General features: G+C 47.6%; 1 protein-coding gene across 1 annotated transcript; it reads left to right on the top strand.

Moving 5' to 3' along the window:
* Positions 1–8,835: 8,835 nt before the first annotated feature.
* Positions 8,836–12,619, top strand: RTP2 (receptor transporter protein 2). The gene is made up of 2 exons (XM_004382240.3): positions 8,836–9,014; positions 12,103–12,619. The coding sequence occupies exons 1-2, from the start codon at positions 8,851–8,853 to the stop codon at positions 12,617–12,619; spliced, it is 681 nt and encodes a 226-aa protein (XP_004382297.2). The 5' UTR covers positions 8,836–8,850.
* The last annotated feature ends 5,648 nt before the right edge of the window (positions 12,620–18,267 follow it).

Here is an 18,267-nt window from a genome sequence, read left to right as displayed (position 1 = left end):
AACCATACTTGACTGAATCTTAGAGTTTCCACACCCTCTTGGACTTTGCTTTATTGCCTTTCAGGGCAAGACAAAGATTAAGTTACTGTTATGGCTCTTGCACCTGCAGTTTCTACGTTATCATCACAGAATTTACCTTCTACAATGAGTTATTTTCATGCTCTCCCTTTCCTCTGCCTATCAGCATAAATCCACATTAAGATTTCCCTGCTGTTATGGATTGAATTGTGTCCCCCAAAAATGTGTGTTAACTTGGCTAGCCCATAATTCCCAGTACTGTGTGGTTGTCCACCATTTTGTGATCTGATGTGATTATCGTATGTGTTGTAAATCCTAACCTCTATGATGTTACTGAGGCAGAATTAGAAGCAGTTATGTCAATGAGGCAGGACTCAATCTACAGGATTAGGTTGCATCTTCAGTCAATCTCTTTTGAGATATAAAAGAGAGTAGGGAGCAGAGAGGAGAGGGACCTCCTTACCACCAAGCAAGAAGGGCCAGGAGTAGAGCTCGTCCTTTGGACCTGGGATCCCTACACTGAGAAACTCCTAGACCAGGGGAAGAGTGATAAGGACCTTCCTCCAGAGCAACAGAGAGAGAAAGTTTTCCCCTGGAGCTGGCATCCTGAATGCAGACTTCCAGCCTCCTAAACTGTGAGAGAATAAACTTCTGTCTGTTAAAGCCAGCCACTTGTGGTATTTCTGCTATAGCAGCACTGGGTAACCAAGACACTTGCCTTCCTATATCATTATTTTTAACTAAGTAGGGGATTTAAGGCAATTTGATGGATACATCTCGTGGATGTCTGTGTTCATTTGACAAATGCAGATACACTAATGCAGAATTACAAGCAACGATTAATCCATGGCTTGTCTATATCAAGTTCTACTGGGAAAATGGTTCATAGGAGCTTTACTAAAAATATAAAATCGTTTTAAAAATTTAATATTCAAATTCTGCGTATGAATTGCTTCACAATATAAACATTGTAAGCTATTTATTCCTCCATTTTTTCATGACACTTAATCCAGAAGTTCTCAATTGGGAATATACAACAGAACCTTCTACAGAGACTTTTTGTTGGTTTTTTTTTTAATTGTACTTTTGATGAAGGTTTGCAGAGCAGACTAGTTTCTCATTAAACAATTAATACACATATTGTTTTTTGACATTGGTTGCCAACCCTGTGACGTGTCAACACTCTCCCCTTCTTGACCTTGGGTTCCCCATTACCAGCTTTCCTGTCCCTTCCTGCCTTCTGGTCCTTGCCCCTGGGCTGGTGTGCCCATTTAGTCTCGTTTTGTTTGTTTAGGGTCGCTATGAGTTGGAATCTACTCAATTGCCATGGTTTAATCTTTGGCTGAAGAGTAAACCTTAGGAGTGACTTCATTACTGAGCTATGATGGTGTCTGGGGCCATACTTTTGGGGTTTCGCCAGTCTCTATCAGACCAGTAATTCTGGTCTTTGTGTGTGTGTGTGTGAGTTAAAATTTTGTTCTACATTTTTCTCCAGCTCTGTCAGGACCCTCTATCGTGATCCCTGTCAGCGCAGCTGGTGGTGGTAGCTGGGCACCGTCTAGTTGTGCTGTATTCAGTCTGATGGGGGCTGTGGTAGTTGTGATCCATTAGTCCTTTGGACTAGTCTTTCCCTTGTGTTTTTGGTTTTCTTCATTCTACCTTGCTTCAGATGGAGTGAGACCAGTGGAGTATCTTAGACAGCTGCTCACAAGCTTTTAAGAGCCCAGACATTACTCATCAAAGTAGAATGTAGAACATTCTCTATGGAGACTTTTTGGATGATGGAGGGAAGGTTCTTCCCACTCCTGCAGAGGATTCTGGATTTACAAGGAGCTGGACAGATCAAACCCAAGACTAGGGTGTCATGGGAATGCAACTGTTAAACCCCAACAAATTCATGGGGAAAGGGAGAGGGAGTGATGCCCTTAAATGACCCATTATCAGTATGCAAATCTATCACCTAGTTCAGGCTTAGAACAATTCAGTGATTTCCCCATCCCCTCTAAGACAAAATCTTAACTCTTTGCACGAAATAAAAAAATCCTTTATAATCCAGGTCCTGCATATCTCTCAGGTCTCAACTCTCATCTTTCTTCTCTGTGATCCAGACATACGAAACGATACAGAGTTTAAAGAATGTTCCTAAATTCTTTTATCCTCTGCATCTTTACCTGTGGTTTCCCCTGCTTAAAATACGCTTCTCCCCCTTCTTTGTTTACCTGTCAACTGTTCATCCTTCAAGGCTCTCTATGCATCACCCCTTCTGGAAGCCTCTTTGATTTCCCCATCTACTGTGGCAGTATATATTTCCCAAAGATATTTTCCAACAATATCTCTCAACTCCCATCTTCTTCCTACAATGTGACTTTGACATTCCTCCTATTCAGATGTGGGGGCTATGTTCCTTTACCTTGAGTCTGGGCAACACTGGAAGTGATGCTTATGAATTTTGAGGCTAGGTCCTAAAATGAGACACAGATTCTGCCTGGTTTTCTTGAGACACTAGCTCTTGGAATCCAGCCACCATGCTGTGAGGAAACTCAAGTCACATGGAGAGGCTGTGTGTAGCTATTATACTCAGTAGACCTAGCTGAGGCTCCAGGCGACAGGCAGTATCAACCACCAGACATGTGAGTGAATGAGCCTTCAGATGGTACAGCTGTCAGTTCTTAACTCTTCCCCTAACTTTCAATTCTTTCTGTCTGAAGGCCCTAGACATTGCACACGAGAGACATGCATTTTCTGCTTTGTCCTTTCCCAATTCCTAACCCACAGAATCTGTGAGCATAATAAAATGGTTGTTGTTTTATGACAGTAAACTTGGAGTACTCGTAACACCCCAAAAAAAAAAACCCAAACCCGTTGCCGTCGAGTCAATTTCGACTCATAGTGACCCTACAGGACAGAGCAGAGCTGTCCCATAGGGTTCCCAAGGGGTGACTGGTGGATTTAAACAGCTGACGGAACTGCCAACCTTTTGGTTAGCAGCCAAACGCTTAACCACTATGCAACCAGGGGTCCACTTGTAACCCAGCAAAAGATAATTGGAAAAGCCCCAAATCTGGATTAGGTAACAACCACACATTCTGCTTTATTCTCATTATAAAATATAAGCTCTATATTTCATAGTCGGAAATTTCCAAAAGTTTTAAAGGAAGAATATTAAATCACCCATAATCCCACCATTCAGAGATAACTATTGTTGGCATTTTTTTTCCCCAGTCTGAAAGGAAAAAGCCTCATATAAAAGTGACATTTGAGAAAAACACAAAAGAGTTGAGGAAGGAAGGCATGTGGCAATGTGGGAAAAGCATCCCAGGCATAGGCAGCAGCAAGAATAAAGCCCCTGTATTGCTTTCCTGTGGGGCTATAACAAAGTACCACAAACCTGGCAGCCAGAATTCTGAGATCAGAATCAATGGGCTGAATCAAGATGTTGGCAGACCCACACTGCCTCTGCATGTTTTACAGAAGAGTTTGTTCCTTGTCTCTTCCAGCTTCTGGTGACTTCTGGCATTCGGCTCATTAATCACAGGACTTGTGACTGTATCACTCCAATCTTAGGGCCAGCATCTTCAAATCTCTCTCTGTTCCGTCTTCACATTGTTTTCTCCTCTGTGTATACTAGAACTTCCCTCTGCATTCCTCTTTTAAGGATACATATGATGGCATTTAGGACCCACCTAAATGATGCAACATAATCTCCCCACCTCAAGACCCTTAATCACATTTGCAGAGACCCTTTATTGCCGTATGAAATAACATTCACAGATTCCAGGGATGAGGACATGGGTATGTTTTAGGGTGTCATTTTCCACAGCCCCTAATGTGTTCCTACAAGGAACAGTGCAGAGGCCACCGTGACTAGTACTGAATAAGCCAGCGTAGGGGGGTGGGAGGGGATGAAGCCAAAGGAAAAAGGCACAAGGTGGGAACCAGACCTTGTAGAGCCTGCTAGGCTGTTTGAGTGATTGGTAAGGTTTTTTAGTTTTGTTTTGATTTTAAGTTTTATTTGTTAAAATACATCTCTTAGTTATCTCGTGCTGCTATAACTGAAATACCACTAGTGGATGGCTTTAACAAACAGAAATTTATTTTCTCACAGTTTAGGTGGTTATAAATCGTAATTCAGGATGCCAGCTCTCGGGGAAGGCTTTCTCTCTCTGTCGGCTTTGGAGGAAGGTCCTTGTCTCTTTAGCAACTGTTTTCTGGTTCCTTGGAGATCTCAAGACTAGTATGTAGCCCTAACATCTAGATCATGGTCTTTAATACTTCTTGGAATGGTGGCTGATATGCCTGGTATGCTGGGTGAGCCAGGTTCAAGGTGGGTCAGGAGCAACATGCTTCTACCAGAAAGTAAGAATTCTATTTAAAAATTTGGTGTCCTTCCTAAGGATTCCGACTTCGTTTTCTCCCCAGGTAACTATCATTGGTTTAAGATTATAGTAGCCAGAAAAATAATCTTCTAGATAAGATTTCACTGAGCACCTGCTACGTGACTGAAGTTTTATTAGCCATTGGAGAAAACACAAAGATGACAAAGACAATCTTGTGGAGGGAATGCAATGGTACAGTCTGGCAGGTGTATAAAAAAAAGTCCTTCTGACCACCCTTAATCCAGACTCCAGAGCTTTGAAGGTGCCTGGGAAGCAAGGCACCTTGTTTGAACACCAACAGGAATAGAGTGTTACCTGCCTGTAGTTGTTCTGGTTGCTGCCAATGGATAAAACAGCAGCCTGAAATCTTCCATGAAAGTTATTTCACCTTCTCCACTGCTTGAGCCAAGCACTGTCCTGTTCATGTAAGTTCCCTTAGGACTTAGAGGACACCCTCCCAATCTTCTTCCCCCTCAAAGATTTCACTGTGCTGCCTCCCAGTCATTCCTAGCATCTCCCTAGGGAACATGGATTGGACCTGTAGCATCTTCCATGGTTCTCTGAATCATGGAGAGGTGGGGAAGATAGGACACAGATGGCATTTCCCTCTTGATTTATTTCTTGTAAAGAAACATCATGTGATGGTTAAGATTGTATGTCAACTTGGCAGGGCCATGATTCTCAGTGTTTTAACGTAATCACTCCCATGATTGAATATACTGTGAGTAGCCAATCAGATGAAAGGGAGTCTCCTTGGGGGTGTGGCCCGCATCTGAATATAAGCAGATGTTCTGGCTTTTTGCTCTCTCTGGATCCTGCGGCTGCTTCCTGTCATCGCATCTCCTGTTCTTGGGACTCGAGCTGTCAGCTTATCTGCCAAACCTAGGATTCGTCGATCTGCACAGCCTGTGAGCAGGAGCCGTGCTCACCGACCTGCCGATCTTGGGCTTGCCAGCTTTGGCAGCTGTGTGACTTGGAAGAGGCCTCTACCCTGATCCACAGACTTGGAACGTTCTAGCCTCTACAATCGCATGAGTTGTTTCCTTGATATAATCTCTTTCTATATATATATATTTATACACTTTACTGGTTTTGCTTCTCTAGAGAACCCAGCCTAAGACACATCACAAACCTATAACTCAGTTTTACATCATTTTATTTTTTGATCCCAAGATGCCTGTGGGAAAACATTCCCATCAGGAACAATGGTTGGCAAAGGCAGAGATTCTTCCCAGGATTGGGCGAGTGGAAGGGGAATACCCATCTCCTCCTCAAGAAAGTGTATTGAAATTTCTGGGGTAGGGGTGTGTATAGCCTTCAAAAGCCCCCCAGTGATTTTGATCTATGCACCTCCTGAACTCTTCATTACCTTGTCGCTTTAGGCTCCACATTGTGGTTCCTTCTGCCAGTCTAATAAGCAACACTTGAATAATGAATATTTTTCAAGAGTATTTATTAGCAAATAATTTATAAATTGAGGAGGGAGCAGTTCTTTTTCCCGCCCCCCTCCCGTTTGTCCGATTTGTTTGCAGAATACAGGTGCACAGGCAGATTTAATCACATTTCTTTATTTTGAAAAGCATTACCTACATTAAAAATACGGCAGCAACATATAATGAGATGGCCGGCCTGTAACGTGGCCCACAGCTGTAAATGTTTACACATTAGTGAGTACTTAAACTGTGGATTCTGGAGCAACCAAGTGCAATTTGCCAGAAAATTGAGGTAGCAATTGTGCTCATTGATTGTATTACAAGCAACTATTTTCTTGAGAAAAAACAATGCTGTTGTATAGAAAGATGGTTTATTTTGGTCTTTGCTTAGAGAGCTCCCATTCTAAATTAAACCTTATACTAGGCCTAAGGGGATTGCATCATTTAAGCTAAAAATGGATAAACACTGATAATTCTTACCCTCTTCTTGTTTTTCCTTCTTCTCCACTTGTTCTAGGAACAATGACGTCATATTTCTTGGGGGCTTCACTCCTGGGAGGCAGCTCTAAACCAGGTCATAAGCTTTTCTCCACTCCATTCAATTCCTGGGGACTCCTGGATCCCCATCTGTCTTAGTTATCTAGTTAGTTAGTGCTGCTAACAACAAATGGGTGGTTTTAACCAACAGAAACTTATTTTCTCACAGTTTAGAAGACTAGAAGTCCAAATTCAGGGCACAAGCTCTAGGGGAAGGCTTTCTCTGTCTGTCATCTCAGTGGGAAGGTGCTTGTCTCTTTTCAGCTTCTGTTCTTGGTTCCTTGTCAATCTTCATGTGGCGTGTATCTTCCCCTCTGTGCTTTCTTCTCTGTGCCTAATCTGCTATTTTTATCTCAAAGGTAGTTGGCTTAGAACACACTTTATGTCAATATGGTCTCATTAACATAACAAAGAAAGTCCTATTCTCAAACGGGATTACATTCACAGGTATAGGGGTTTGGGACTTACAACCCATATTTTGGGGGGACATAATTCAATCCATAACACCGCTTCACCTGAGCTGCGAGCAAACTCCCAAGAGAGCCCCTGTGAGGTATGAGGAGCATGGTCCTGAGGCCTTGACCAAGTAATTTCCCATTTCTGGATCTCAGCTGTCTTAATTCAACATCAAGAGATTTAGGCTAAGAAATTTGGAGTTCGATGAGATAATCAGATTTTTTAAATTTAACAGTCCCTTCTAGAGTTATTGGTCAATGCTGTAAAACATATTTCTGTCCTTTCTGGGGTCTTTAGTACAAAGCTAGTGGAGGAACTCTTCCCCATTCCAAGAGCAGACCCAGTGATGTTGTTCTCCAACCTCACCCTATGTGAAAACTACCTTGCAGGCAAGGGCTGAGTCTGGAACTCGTCACTGAAAACTACTCTTCTGGTTCCCAGCAACCCTTTTCCATTCTGCTGCAACTCACTCTTTGTGCCTCTAAACTTCTAGGGTACCAGATTACCAACTTGAAAACCATAAAATAATTACAGCTGGAAAGGACTTAGATGCGATCTAGCACAGCCTCCCCTTGTGCAGGTAAGAAGACTGAAGTCCCCGGTGGGAAATGATTCCACTAAAGACCACTCGGCAGTTGTGGCAGAATTGGCAGAAGCAGCCACATCTCTTGGTCTTTTCCCTGCCCAAGGCTGTCTTTCTTCAGGTGACTGCGCTTTCACCTGCATTATGCAAATTCATAGTTAAGTTCCCTTCCAAGTCTCTAAAGTACTTAAATTGGGCATTAGGGACCTGTGGATTCCCTGTTGCCTGGCCTCCTTCAGGGGCAGCTGAGGCAGCAGGAGCCTGCCGCTCAGAATAAATTCACTCCTCCATCAGCAGCCTTAGCATGGCTTGGACCAGGAACTAAAAATAAAGGGTTGTGCTCTGACAATTCTGTGATGCTGTGAATCCAAACTGTTATTATTGTGCTTTTTATGGCATATTAAGTTGCAGTCTATCTCACCAACTGGACTGAGAGCTTCTCTCTCAGTCCTCATGAGTATTAGGAGCTAAATACGGATTGCAATAAAGCGACAAATGAGTTTGGTTTCAGAAGGCCTGGATCTGAATCTTGGATGAGCCACTTAGAGGTTGTGTAAACCTCAGTCTCCTGATCTGGACAACTGCCTTGGCCAGCACTAGGTCTAGCAGCTGTTGTTGTTGTTGTTAGGTGTCTTCGAGTCAGTTCTGGCTCATAGCGACCCTATGAACAACAGAAGGAAACACTGCCCGGTCCTGAGCCATCCTCACAATTGTGGTTATGCTTGAGCCCATTGTTGCAGCCAGTGTGTCGATCCATCTCACTGGGAATCTTCCTCTTTTTCACTGACCCTGTACTTTACCATGCATGATGTCATTCTCCAGGGACTGATGTCTCCTGACAACATGTCCAACGTATGTAAGACATAGTCTCACCATCCTTGCTTCTAAGGAGCATTCTGCTAAGGTCTAGCAGCTAGTGTTTGGCAAATAATAAAAGATGGCCACAGCACATTGGGGGTGTGGGAGCAGCAGGCTGTGTATTTCCCTGTTCCTTGTTTCTCTTTGGCTCCCTAGGGTGTCATAGCTACTGCAGCACACAGATGTGCAGAATGTATGGAGGAAGAGTAGGGTGAAACAGGACCATGGAATAGTCCTTGCCTCCTGGAGACCTCGGGAGGCCTGGTGGAGCGTGGTCTGGGGCTGGGCTTCCCACTGGCTTGCTTCACTTAATCAAGTGTCACTACCCAGCCCTGCTCCCAAAGCCCAGCTCAGAGTCCCAGAACCCCCCTTGGGGCTTCCTTCATCCCCACCCCTGGCTCTTGGCACCCTGCCTGTCTGCCATGGTTACAGCTTCCAGGGTAACAAAGGAGAGAGCTGGGTCCTGTTTCCTCCTGGTCCTGCCGATGAAGATTTCCAGACCGTGGAGATTGAGTCCTGCACTTACCCAGGCTCTTTCTGTGTTCTTGCTCAGGTAGAGCTCCAGCTTCCACCCGTGCCAGCCAGGACCATGTGTACCAGCTTGACTGTTTGTGAGTGGAAGAAAGTCTTCTATGAGAAGATGGAGGTGGCAAAGCCGAACGACAGCTGGGAGCTCATCATGGACCCCAAACTCAAGCCCAATGAACCAGACCCTGGCTGGAAGCAGTACCTGGAGCAGCATGCCTCAGGCAGGTGAGAGGCCCAGTGAGGAGGGGCCCTACAAGCAGCCTCGGGGTCACAGCCATGGGGGCACCTTCCAAGGGGAGGCAGAGAGATATGTGGAACCCAGTCCTGGGGTCAGCCTCACTTGTGTGTCGGATCAGGTGGCTTGCGGAGGTCTTGGTTCTAATCCTAGCTGTACCACTGACTCCCTGGGTGACCCTGGACATGTTATATACCATCTTTGGTTCTTGGTTTTCCATGTGAAATGAAGAACTATAATATCTTCAATGGCCTTGCAATATACGACATATTACATGTTTTCAGATTTTCATAATATCTTAAAGAGTGGTTGGAACCTGTGAGAAGAGGATCTGAGTCCCACTGGGGGAACCTTTTACCTGGGAGTCAAGAATGGGGAGTTGGGCAGTCCTGGGTCCATTCATTACAGTTCAATCCAATTTGATTGGAATGCAGAAACATTTATTGACTATCCGCTATGTGCGAGAGCCTGGCTCTATAGCTAACTCGCTCTGTGAACCTGGGCAAGTCTTCCCTCTCTGGGTCTGTTTTCATATCTGCACAGGAGGGGTTGGCTTTAGATGATCAGTCAAGTCTTTCCAGCTGTATTATCTATGTGTCTGCAATGGAAAGCCCACTTTGGGCAGGACTGCTCTTAGGCCCTCAGAGTGCCTGCCCAGGGCCCCCCTACGTTAGAGGGGCTGCAGGCCTTCTATGGAGTGGAGAGTCCCTGAGGCCAAGGGGACATGTCCATTTGAAGTCCACAAGCCTCTCCCTCTTCTAGACCTTGACTTGGGACCGGGACCACAGAATTCCCTGTCAAACTACCTCAAACCTATTTTCTGGGTCTGAGCAGGCCTCTTCCTGGGGTCCATCAATTCTAGGACAGCTTGTATTCCTGGGCCCCTAGGGTGGCTATTTGCAAGGATTGTTGGCAATTGCAGGGTGTGGACAGAACTTGCACGCTTGAACCCAGAGGTCCACGCTTGTACGTGTGTGATGCCCCTCATGGTACAGGATGATACTGAATGTGGGAAGAAAAGGAGACAGGCTGTGGATGGGGAGCTTACCTTTGTACTCTTGCCCCAAGACTCACAAATATTAGGGTGAACCTGTCTTTGGGAAGGGGGCAAAACAGAGGGTGGAGTTGGTTCAATTAAATTCCAATCAATTCCAGAAACATCTGTTGGGTACCCATGACACGCTGGGCCCTGGCTTTGCCTCCAACTAGCTGTGTGTATATGGCAGCTCACTTACTCACTCTGTGCCTCAGTTTCCTCTCAGTAAAATGAAGGGCTGACTAGACGATTCTAAGGCTCCCTTCCCCCACCCCCAGCTCTGATATTCTTGGGTTTAAGATCTGGGGGTCTGGCTTGAGGGAGGGGAAACAAAGTCAGAAAAGACTGAAACCGTGAACCTCCTAGGCTGGCTGGTAGAGAGGTGTGAAGGGCTGAAAACTTGGGGGCAGGGGCCCAGGGGTTTGGGGGCTGAGCTCAAAGAGCTCCTGGCTCTCCTAGCTCAGGGCTCAGCTGGTCCTATTCCTGGCTGCTGACCTGCAGCTCCAGGCAGGGCTGGAGAACTGCCGGCCTTGGGCTCATCTGGGTACAGGCTCACTCTTCTTTTAGGTCTTGGGATGCATTGACCCTGGCACCCTGCAGCTCTGACCCAGTATGAGTGGGGGGCAGGAGAAGGTAGTCCACCTCTGGCCCAGGAACAATCAAGCTACTCTGCCCTTCCAGCCAGGCCTTGAGCTGCACTGGGTATTGTTCTGTGCTCATCTTGTCAGTAGGCTCCAGGGGTCAGGGCTGGGTTAGCTTCACCTCTATCCCACAGCTTGGGCCGTGGGACTCATGGCAAACACTAGGGACTGAATGGTGTCTACTGGATTAAACTGATTTCCTCAATAGAAATCCTTTAAGACCATCGTAAACTAGGCCCAGAGAGGGTCAGCGATGAGGGCAGACTCAGCCCGGTGACACACCTCTGCCTGTAAAGCCTTGTAACAGAGCCTGGAAGAGGTTACCTAGGGGGTGGAAGGTAATGATGCTCAGTCACAGGAGGTGTGTAAGAGCTGGGTGGGGAGGCTGAGGGGTGACCTCAGGCCTCCTCCCTCCGTGCTTCCTGAGGCAGGGGCATTCAGGGGCCCAGGTTAGGCAACACTGCCCCTGTGTGTGTATGTATGTGTGTGTATACCTGTGAGGGAAGGGGGAGCAGGGACCGGGTCCACTTTCATAGGCTTTGCTGCAGGGCTGGTGTGGGATCTAGGGCTGACGTGTCAAGGGACAGGGGAGTGCTCTGTGAAGATGCAGGAACCAAGCTCGGTAGACCTCAACAGGCAGGGGCACCATCTATCCAGTCATTCTTGGTGATTTACTGAGGCCCCAGAGCGTGCCAGGGTCTGTGCTTGGCACGTTGGAGGCATTTCCTCTTCTCCCAGAGCACGCAGCATACTCAGGTGAGACAGTGCAGGTCATACCTTTAGCAGAATCACAGAAGTCTGAGCAGGAAGGACCTTATTGGAGACCATGACCCTGCACTTCCCAAAGAGAAGATATAGCGTCCAGGCGTGCAAGCCTGAGCGCATTCGATTTGGAGGGTGCTCATACCCCTGGGAAAGAAGCCGTGCTGGTGCAGTGATTAAAGCCTTCGACTTCCAACTGAGAGGTCGGCCATTGGAAACCATCATCGTCCTCGGCGGGAGAAAGAGGTGGCAGTCTGCTTCCCTAGAGATTTACAGCCTTGGAAACCCTATCGGGTCACTAAGAGTCGGAATCGACTCGAGGGCAGTGGGTTTGGTTTTGGGTTTGAGACCCCTGGAGGGCACGGAGAAGGCAGGCTTGGGTGGGCAGAGCACTGCCGGGTGCCAGATGTATCTGGAGCCAGGCTGCTGACGATCTTGCTCTGGTCCCAGGGGCGCTCACCAGGAGCAGGTGGGAGCCGGTGAGCTTAAGAACCCAGCGAGCCATAAACACTCCGCCTCCACCTGGAGGCACAAGACTTGGCCCTTCTTTGCCCCCACTCCCACCCCCACCCCTACTCGCCCTGAGCGGGGTGTTTTGCAGGGGCACCTTCTCCATCCTTCCTCTCCCTTTCCCCGCAGGTTCCACTGCTCCTGGTGCTGGCACACCTGGCAGTCCGCCCACGTGGTCATCCTATTCCACATGCACCTGGACCGCGCCCAGCGGATGGGCTCCGTGCGCATGCGCGTCTTCAAGCAGCTGTGCTACGAGTGCGGCACGGCGCACCTGGACGAGTCGAGCATGCTGGAGGAGAACATCGAGGGCCTGGTGGACAACCTCATCGCCAGCTTGCTCGAGCAGTGCTATGACGAGCGCGGTGGCCAGTACCGCATCCACGTGGCCAGCCGCCCAGATCGCGGGCAGCACCGCGGCGAGTTCTGCGAGGCCTGCCAGGAGGGCATCGTGCACTGGAAGCCCAGCGAGAAGCTGCTGGAGGAGGAGGCCGCCACCTACCCCTTCTCCGGTGCCTCTGAGCCGAAGGCCCAGGAGGGCTCTGGTTACAACTTCTTCTCGCTTCGCTGGTGCCTCTTCTGGGCCTTCCTCTGCGTGCTCATTGTCTACCTGCAGTTCTCCTTTCGCACCTCTGTCTTTCTCTAGTGGAGCTGCTTGGGGTGGAAGGGAGGGCACATGGGGTTGGGAGTGGAGAAGACACGACGCTGGTCCTGATTCTGTGTATAATCCTGAACATCTCAGCCACCTCTTTGGGCCTCAGTTTAACCTTCTGTAGAATGACAGCTTTGCACTAGGAGATACTTAATGATCCTTCTATCAAATGTTACAGTAATGGGGGAAAGGGAGAAGCTTTTAGAACTCCCCAGGTTTTGAGTTAGTACAAACCCATGGGGTTTTCCTTCTTCACCTCCATCTCTACCCCTCCTTTTGCTTCATTTCTGTATCCCACACCCCATTAGGACCTCACCAAGCCTTGTCTTACCCCTGTCTCATTCTCAAGGTTATCTTCAGCTGCCTCTGACCATCCTGCCATGGTCCCCTTTGGAGAGGGCTATTGCCCCACCCAATACATAGAGATGTCTTAACTGGTCCCCGGCCCCTGTGAAGATACAACTCTCCCCTCTCCTCTACAGTCTGCCCCCACCATTCTTAGATACTCTTAGATGCTCGGTTTTTACTCATGCTAGCGCCTGCTCGGCTCAGATGACAGGAATTGCCTAGTGCTGCGCTGTCCAATATGGTAGCCACTAGCCACGTATGGCTATCTAAATGTAAATGAACGTAAACTTTAGAAGCTCTGTTCCTCTGGTGCATTTCAAGTACCCCACAGCCACATATGACTAGTGGCTACCTGCACTGCACACACAGGTTGCCTTAAAGGCAGTCACAAGATCCCAAGCAGCCACAAGACTATTAGGATGAGGATTCCAACCAGTAGCAGTAATCCCACCACAGGTGCAATGTCCATCCGGTTCAAATGAATTGCACACGAGACGCAGAGTGTTAGCCAGGTGAAAGCCCTTTTTTACTCACAGAAAGCAAACAGCAAACAATAGGAACAGATTCATGGTAAGCCGGTCCCCCAGGCTAGGAGGGCTGTCCAAGCAGGATGGATACCTCTCTGTGCATGGTCCACATTGCACCATAGGAAAGGGACCTCAGAGTCCCATAGCTACCTGATTTTATACTCCAGGACTCACAGGACCCACGGAGCCACACACAGTTGCAGATTTTCTAGTCTGACAACCTGAGGAGGTTTAGGGCCTTTGCAGTCAGACACATAGATGCCATCCCAATCCTGTTGCTTATCTGGGCAGAACATCAAGGCTTAGGGTGGGTCGTGTTTTGTCTCAAAGCCCAGGGACATTAGCAGAGGGAGGAATGGGGAGAAGCATGGTCATTGGGTTGATTCAGGGCTTCTTTCACTACCGTATTGCACAGTGCAGATACAGAACATTTCCATCATTACAAACCAGGACCGCACTGGTCTAGAGCTTGAAATTCCCATTTAAACACATGTGGATTCAAAAATAATAGGTGGGTGCAAGTCCAAATGCACAGCATGAAGCCTTCTGGGGACAGGAACAAGGACAGGTGGGGTAGGGTGGGGTATGGTGGAGATACACAAATAAATATGCAAACTCTGCGCTCCTGGCTCTCAGTTGATTGGAATCGTTGGGTCCCAGTGTGGCCCAAACTTATCTCCTGGAGAAAGATGGAAAGTAGGTCTGGTCAGGTGGTCCTGGGACGGGAAGTAGGTCATAGGGGTGGAGTGCCAATTACTCACAGCTCCTTCATAAAGTCCTGATACCACACCTGCCACAGATATGTCCTGAAGGAAGTGCCAGAATGATACAGCAAAGTGTGTCCAAATTGGGGTACCAAGGGAAAAGGGAGATTAAGATAAGTGTTGGAAACCAAGGTGAGTTGCCAAGTGGGATTGGTAGAACCAGGAAGAGGGAGTACAAGATAGAAGTGATGACTGCATAGTCACCATGCCTTGTACACGTCCACCTTTCTCTTGGAGTCTTGGACTAGGCCTAAATTTCTTTAGATGGACAAGGTCATGCTGGTACTTCCTTTGCGAATTTCCTTGGTATCCTATAATGTGTAGTCAAAGCTCCAGGTGTACTAAGCCTGACAGTATGCTTCTGGAAGGAAAGCCCTGTATTAAGCAACCCTCTTCTTGAACTGGGAAAGGCAATCTATGCCCTGGGAGACTTGGCTTCATGATGCCCTGACATCAGAGAGGAGTCCCAGCCAGCCAAGAACTTAACTGTTGAAAAGAGGCTGCAAGAATCTCAACAGAGGCAGAACTTCAGGTTTTGCTTTTTCGTAGAGAGTCCCTGCACCTCCAAACAGCAGCTAGAGGACCTGAGGAAATTCACTGCAAGGTGATGGCTCTGCGTGTTCGTGTTAGCGCCAGTACTTATGCTTGGTGCAGGGAGCTATCCCTCTACCCTCACATATGAAAATATGTTGTGGCAGATTCTGTGGTTGTCTAGTTCCTGGAGATAGTGAGGGAAGGGACAGATGAGACACATCTGTGGATGTGGATTTTCCAGGTGACTGTATGTCTCCATTCAGATGATGAACAAGGGGAAGCATGAGCAATGGAGACCGAGCAGCACCTGTCTCCCAGCACTTTCCCTTTGCATAGTCAATGAGATCACCTTAATTAGGGACTATATTTGCTGCGCCCGCTTCCTCAGGCATAGCTGTGACTCAGCTGGGCAGTTTGACTCAGGGGTTGAGGCGTAAAGACCCTGTATTGATTATTGTCTGGAATTGGGAGCAAAACCTTCCGATTCATATCGCCAATAATCCCTGACCTTCGCACCTTCCTATATCCCACCTTCACAGCCTCTGCCCCAAGCAGGAGCCTGAGAACTGATGGTGAGGTTCAGGGCTGGAGGGTTGGTTGGCTGTGTTCTTGGATGGATGGGCTACTCCGGGCACTGTGTCCCTCCCAACTTTGCATCTTCTCCAACTTTGGTAAGGGGTTTCTGGTGGCTTGTCCAGATTCCTTTGTGGACATGCAGGAGCAAAGAGCTGGGCAACCTGAAAGAGTCTTATCTCTTCCTTTCTTAGGTTGGGAACAGCAGTGGAGGTACAGGAAAAGCATCAGGCTGGAGCGCTTGTGAACTAGCGGGCATGTGAGTCTCTGTGTTCACTGCTGTCAGCTACAGATGGTGCCCCGCTGGGCCTTTATAGAGGATCTGCCCCGTGGGGGCTGTTGCTCAACTGCAGATACATGGCGACTTCTGGGGAGATGACAGTCAAAAGCCCAGGGAATCAAGTGGTCTCCAGAGGACTGTCTTCCCCCTGCCTGGGTAGACCCTGGGAGACTCAAGGGGTCATGAAGGGACAGGATGGGGATGAAGCAGTGCCAGCAGCAGCTCTTATTGAAACTGTGGTTTGTGGGGCTAGGAGTGGACTGCCAAGATTGTGGCTAGGGGGAGGATCATGCCTCAGATGGGTCGGTAAAGCTGGGGCATCTGAGGTGAGGTCCAGGAGCTGAGGAATGGAGAGCAGGCGAGGTTAGGATAGATGAGATGAGGTAAGCCTGGGAAACATTCTGGAAGATGAATCTGTTTTTCTTCTCCTTCTCTATCAGCTCATTTATATAAATATATACTGTCTTTTTCACATTTAACTACAATGACCCTTCTCTAACCCCACATTCCTCTTTAACTACTACCATGTATGTTTTTATTCCTTCAAAGCCAAGTTTCTCAAAGGGGTAAGCTCCATTTACCTTCACCTCTTATTTACTCCTTAAACTATGGAGGCCTTGTTTCCTTGTCCCTAGAACTGCCACCCCTCCCTTATTTCCCACCCAATGGCTGCTTTTCTGTCTGCACCTCGCTGCTCCATCTGCTGCATATTACCTCCTCATTGAACACCACCCTCGGCTTCCATGGCAGCCCTTGCTCCTCATTCTCCCACTTCTGTGTGCTCTCCACTGTGATACTCTTTGTGGAACATTCTCTCACCCACCCCTCATATGCTGGTGTTCCCCAGGATTCTCTTCTCACTCTGCTTGTTTTCTGTCAGTAACATGCCCACCCTTGAGTTAAATTTTCATCTGTACATGAATTCCCAGGTCTTTATAGCTCCCCTAAGCATTCCTACTGAGCTCCAGACCCAGGACCAATTGACCTGTCCACTAGAAACCCCCCAAAAAAACCAAACCTGTTGCCTTCTAGTCAATTTCCACTCATAGTGATCCTATGGGACCGGGTAGAACTGTCCCATAGGGTTTCCAAGGAGCAGCTGGTGGATTCGAACTGCCAACCTTTTGGTGAGCAGCCGTAGCTCTTAACCACTGCACCACCAGGGCTCCCTGTCCACTGGGAACTCCCCTTAAAAGCTCTCCTCAACAAGCCCACCTTCCTTTTGGAGTATCAGATCAAACTATTTTGCAGTATTTGAATTAAATCATTTTCATTCCAAATCATTTAACCAAATTATTTTGCCTTCTGTTATGGATTGAATTGTGGCTTCCCACCACACCCCAACCCCTCATATGTATTGGAATTCTAACCCCTATACATTTGAAGCAGCCCTGGTGGCACAGTGGTCAAGAGCTCAGCTGCTAACCAAAAGGTTGGTAGTTCAAATCTATCAGCTGCTCCTTGGAAACCCTACGGGGCAGTTCTTCTCTGTCCTAGGGGGTCGCTTCGAGTCAGAACAAGTTTGTTTGTTTGGGTTTATGCCTCTGGATGTGATCCCATCCATCCGGGAATAGGGCTTTCTTTGTTACGTTACTGAGGCTGTACCATGTGAAGATCACCAAGAAACCAAGGAAGGACAGGAGACAAGGATCTTCCCCCCGAGTTGACAGAAACAGCTCTCCCCCAGAGCCGGTGCCCTGAATTTGGATGTCTAGCCTCCTGAACTGTGAGAAGATAAATTTCTGATCTTTAAAACCACTCACTTGTGATATTTCTGTCACAGCAGCACAAGGAGACTAAGACACCTCCCAAACTTGCTCGAACTACTTCTCAGAAAATTGGAAGTTATCCCCTGAGCCTCCCTCATTGCCCTGGCCCACACTACACTAATCAGTCACTATGTCCTGTTGACTGTTCCTCCTGAGTACCTCTGGGGTTGGTCTCCTGTCCTTTTCTCCTAGTTACTGCTGCCCAGACTCAGTCATTTGGTGTCTCTTGCTTCAGAGCTTCCTTAATGAACTCTGTGTCTGTAGTGTCTCCCTTATAATCCATCCTCCACTCTGCCACTGTCCCAGGCTGAGTTTCTAATCATCAAGTACGATCATCTCATTCCCCTGCTTAGACTCTTCCAGGGCTCCCTCCTGCTAATGGATCAAATTTAGTCTCATTAGCAAAGCATACCTCATTCCCAGATAATAATAACACATAACTTCGCTTAGAAGGAGCTCAATAAATGTTTGCTATTATTGTTGTTTACTGTGTGTGAGGTGCTGTGCCGGGCACCTTGTGTGCATTGTCTCACTCAATTCTGAAAACTACCCTTTGAGGCAGGCACTATTATTATCTTCATTTTATGGCTCAGACTTGAAGAGGTTAAGGAACTGGTTTGTGGTGACCCCGTTAGTCAATCGTGGTGCTAAGACTGAAATCCAGAACCTTGCTGACCCCAGAACTTGGGTTCTCAGTGGCTGTGCTAGCCTGTCTCTTGGATCAAGCCAATGATCTCAACTTCAGATGTTCACTTACCCAGGAATGCCTCCTCACCTGCTTTTCAAAAGGGACTCTTTCAGCTTCAGCATGAGCGGTGCTCCCCTGCGAAGCTTTCTCTCATAGCCC

The sequence above is a fragment of the Trichechus manatus genome, unplaced genomic scaffold (assembly GCF_000243295.1).
Source record: "Trichechus manatus latirostris isolate Lorelei unplaced genomic scaffold, TriManLat1.0 scaffold00092, whole genome shotgun sequence".
Taxonomy (NCBI): Eukaryota; Metazoa; Chordata; class Mammalia; order Sirenia; family Trichechidae; genus Trichechus; species Trichechus manatus.
The sequence above is the reverse complement of the archived record's forward strand: the minus strand, read 5'-3'. Positions and strand labels throughout refer to the sequence as shown.

Coding starts and splice junctions, on each gene's coding strand:
- RTP2 (XM_004382240.3), top strand. CDS start 8,851: ATGTGTACCAGCTTGACTGTTTGTGAGTGGAAGAAAGTCTTCTATGAG. Junction 9,015..12,102: donor GAGCAGCATGCCTCAGGCAG/GTGAGAGGCCCA, acceptor CTTTCCCCGCAG/GTTCCACTGCTCCTGGTGCT.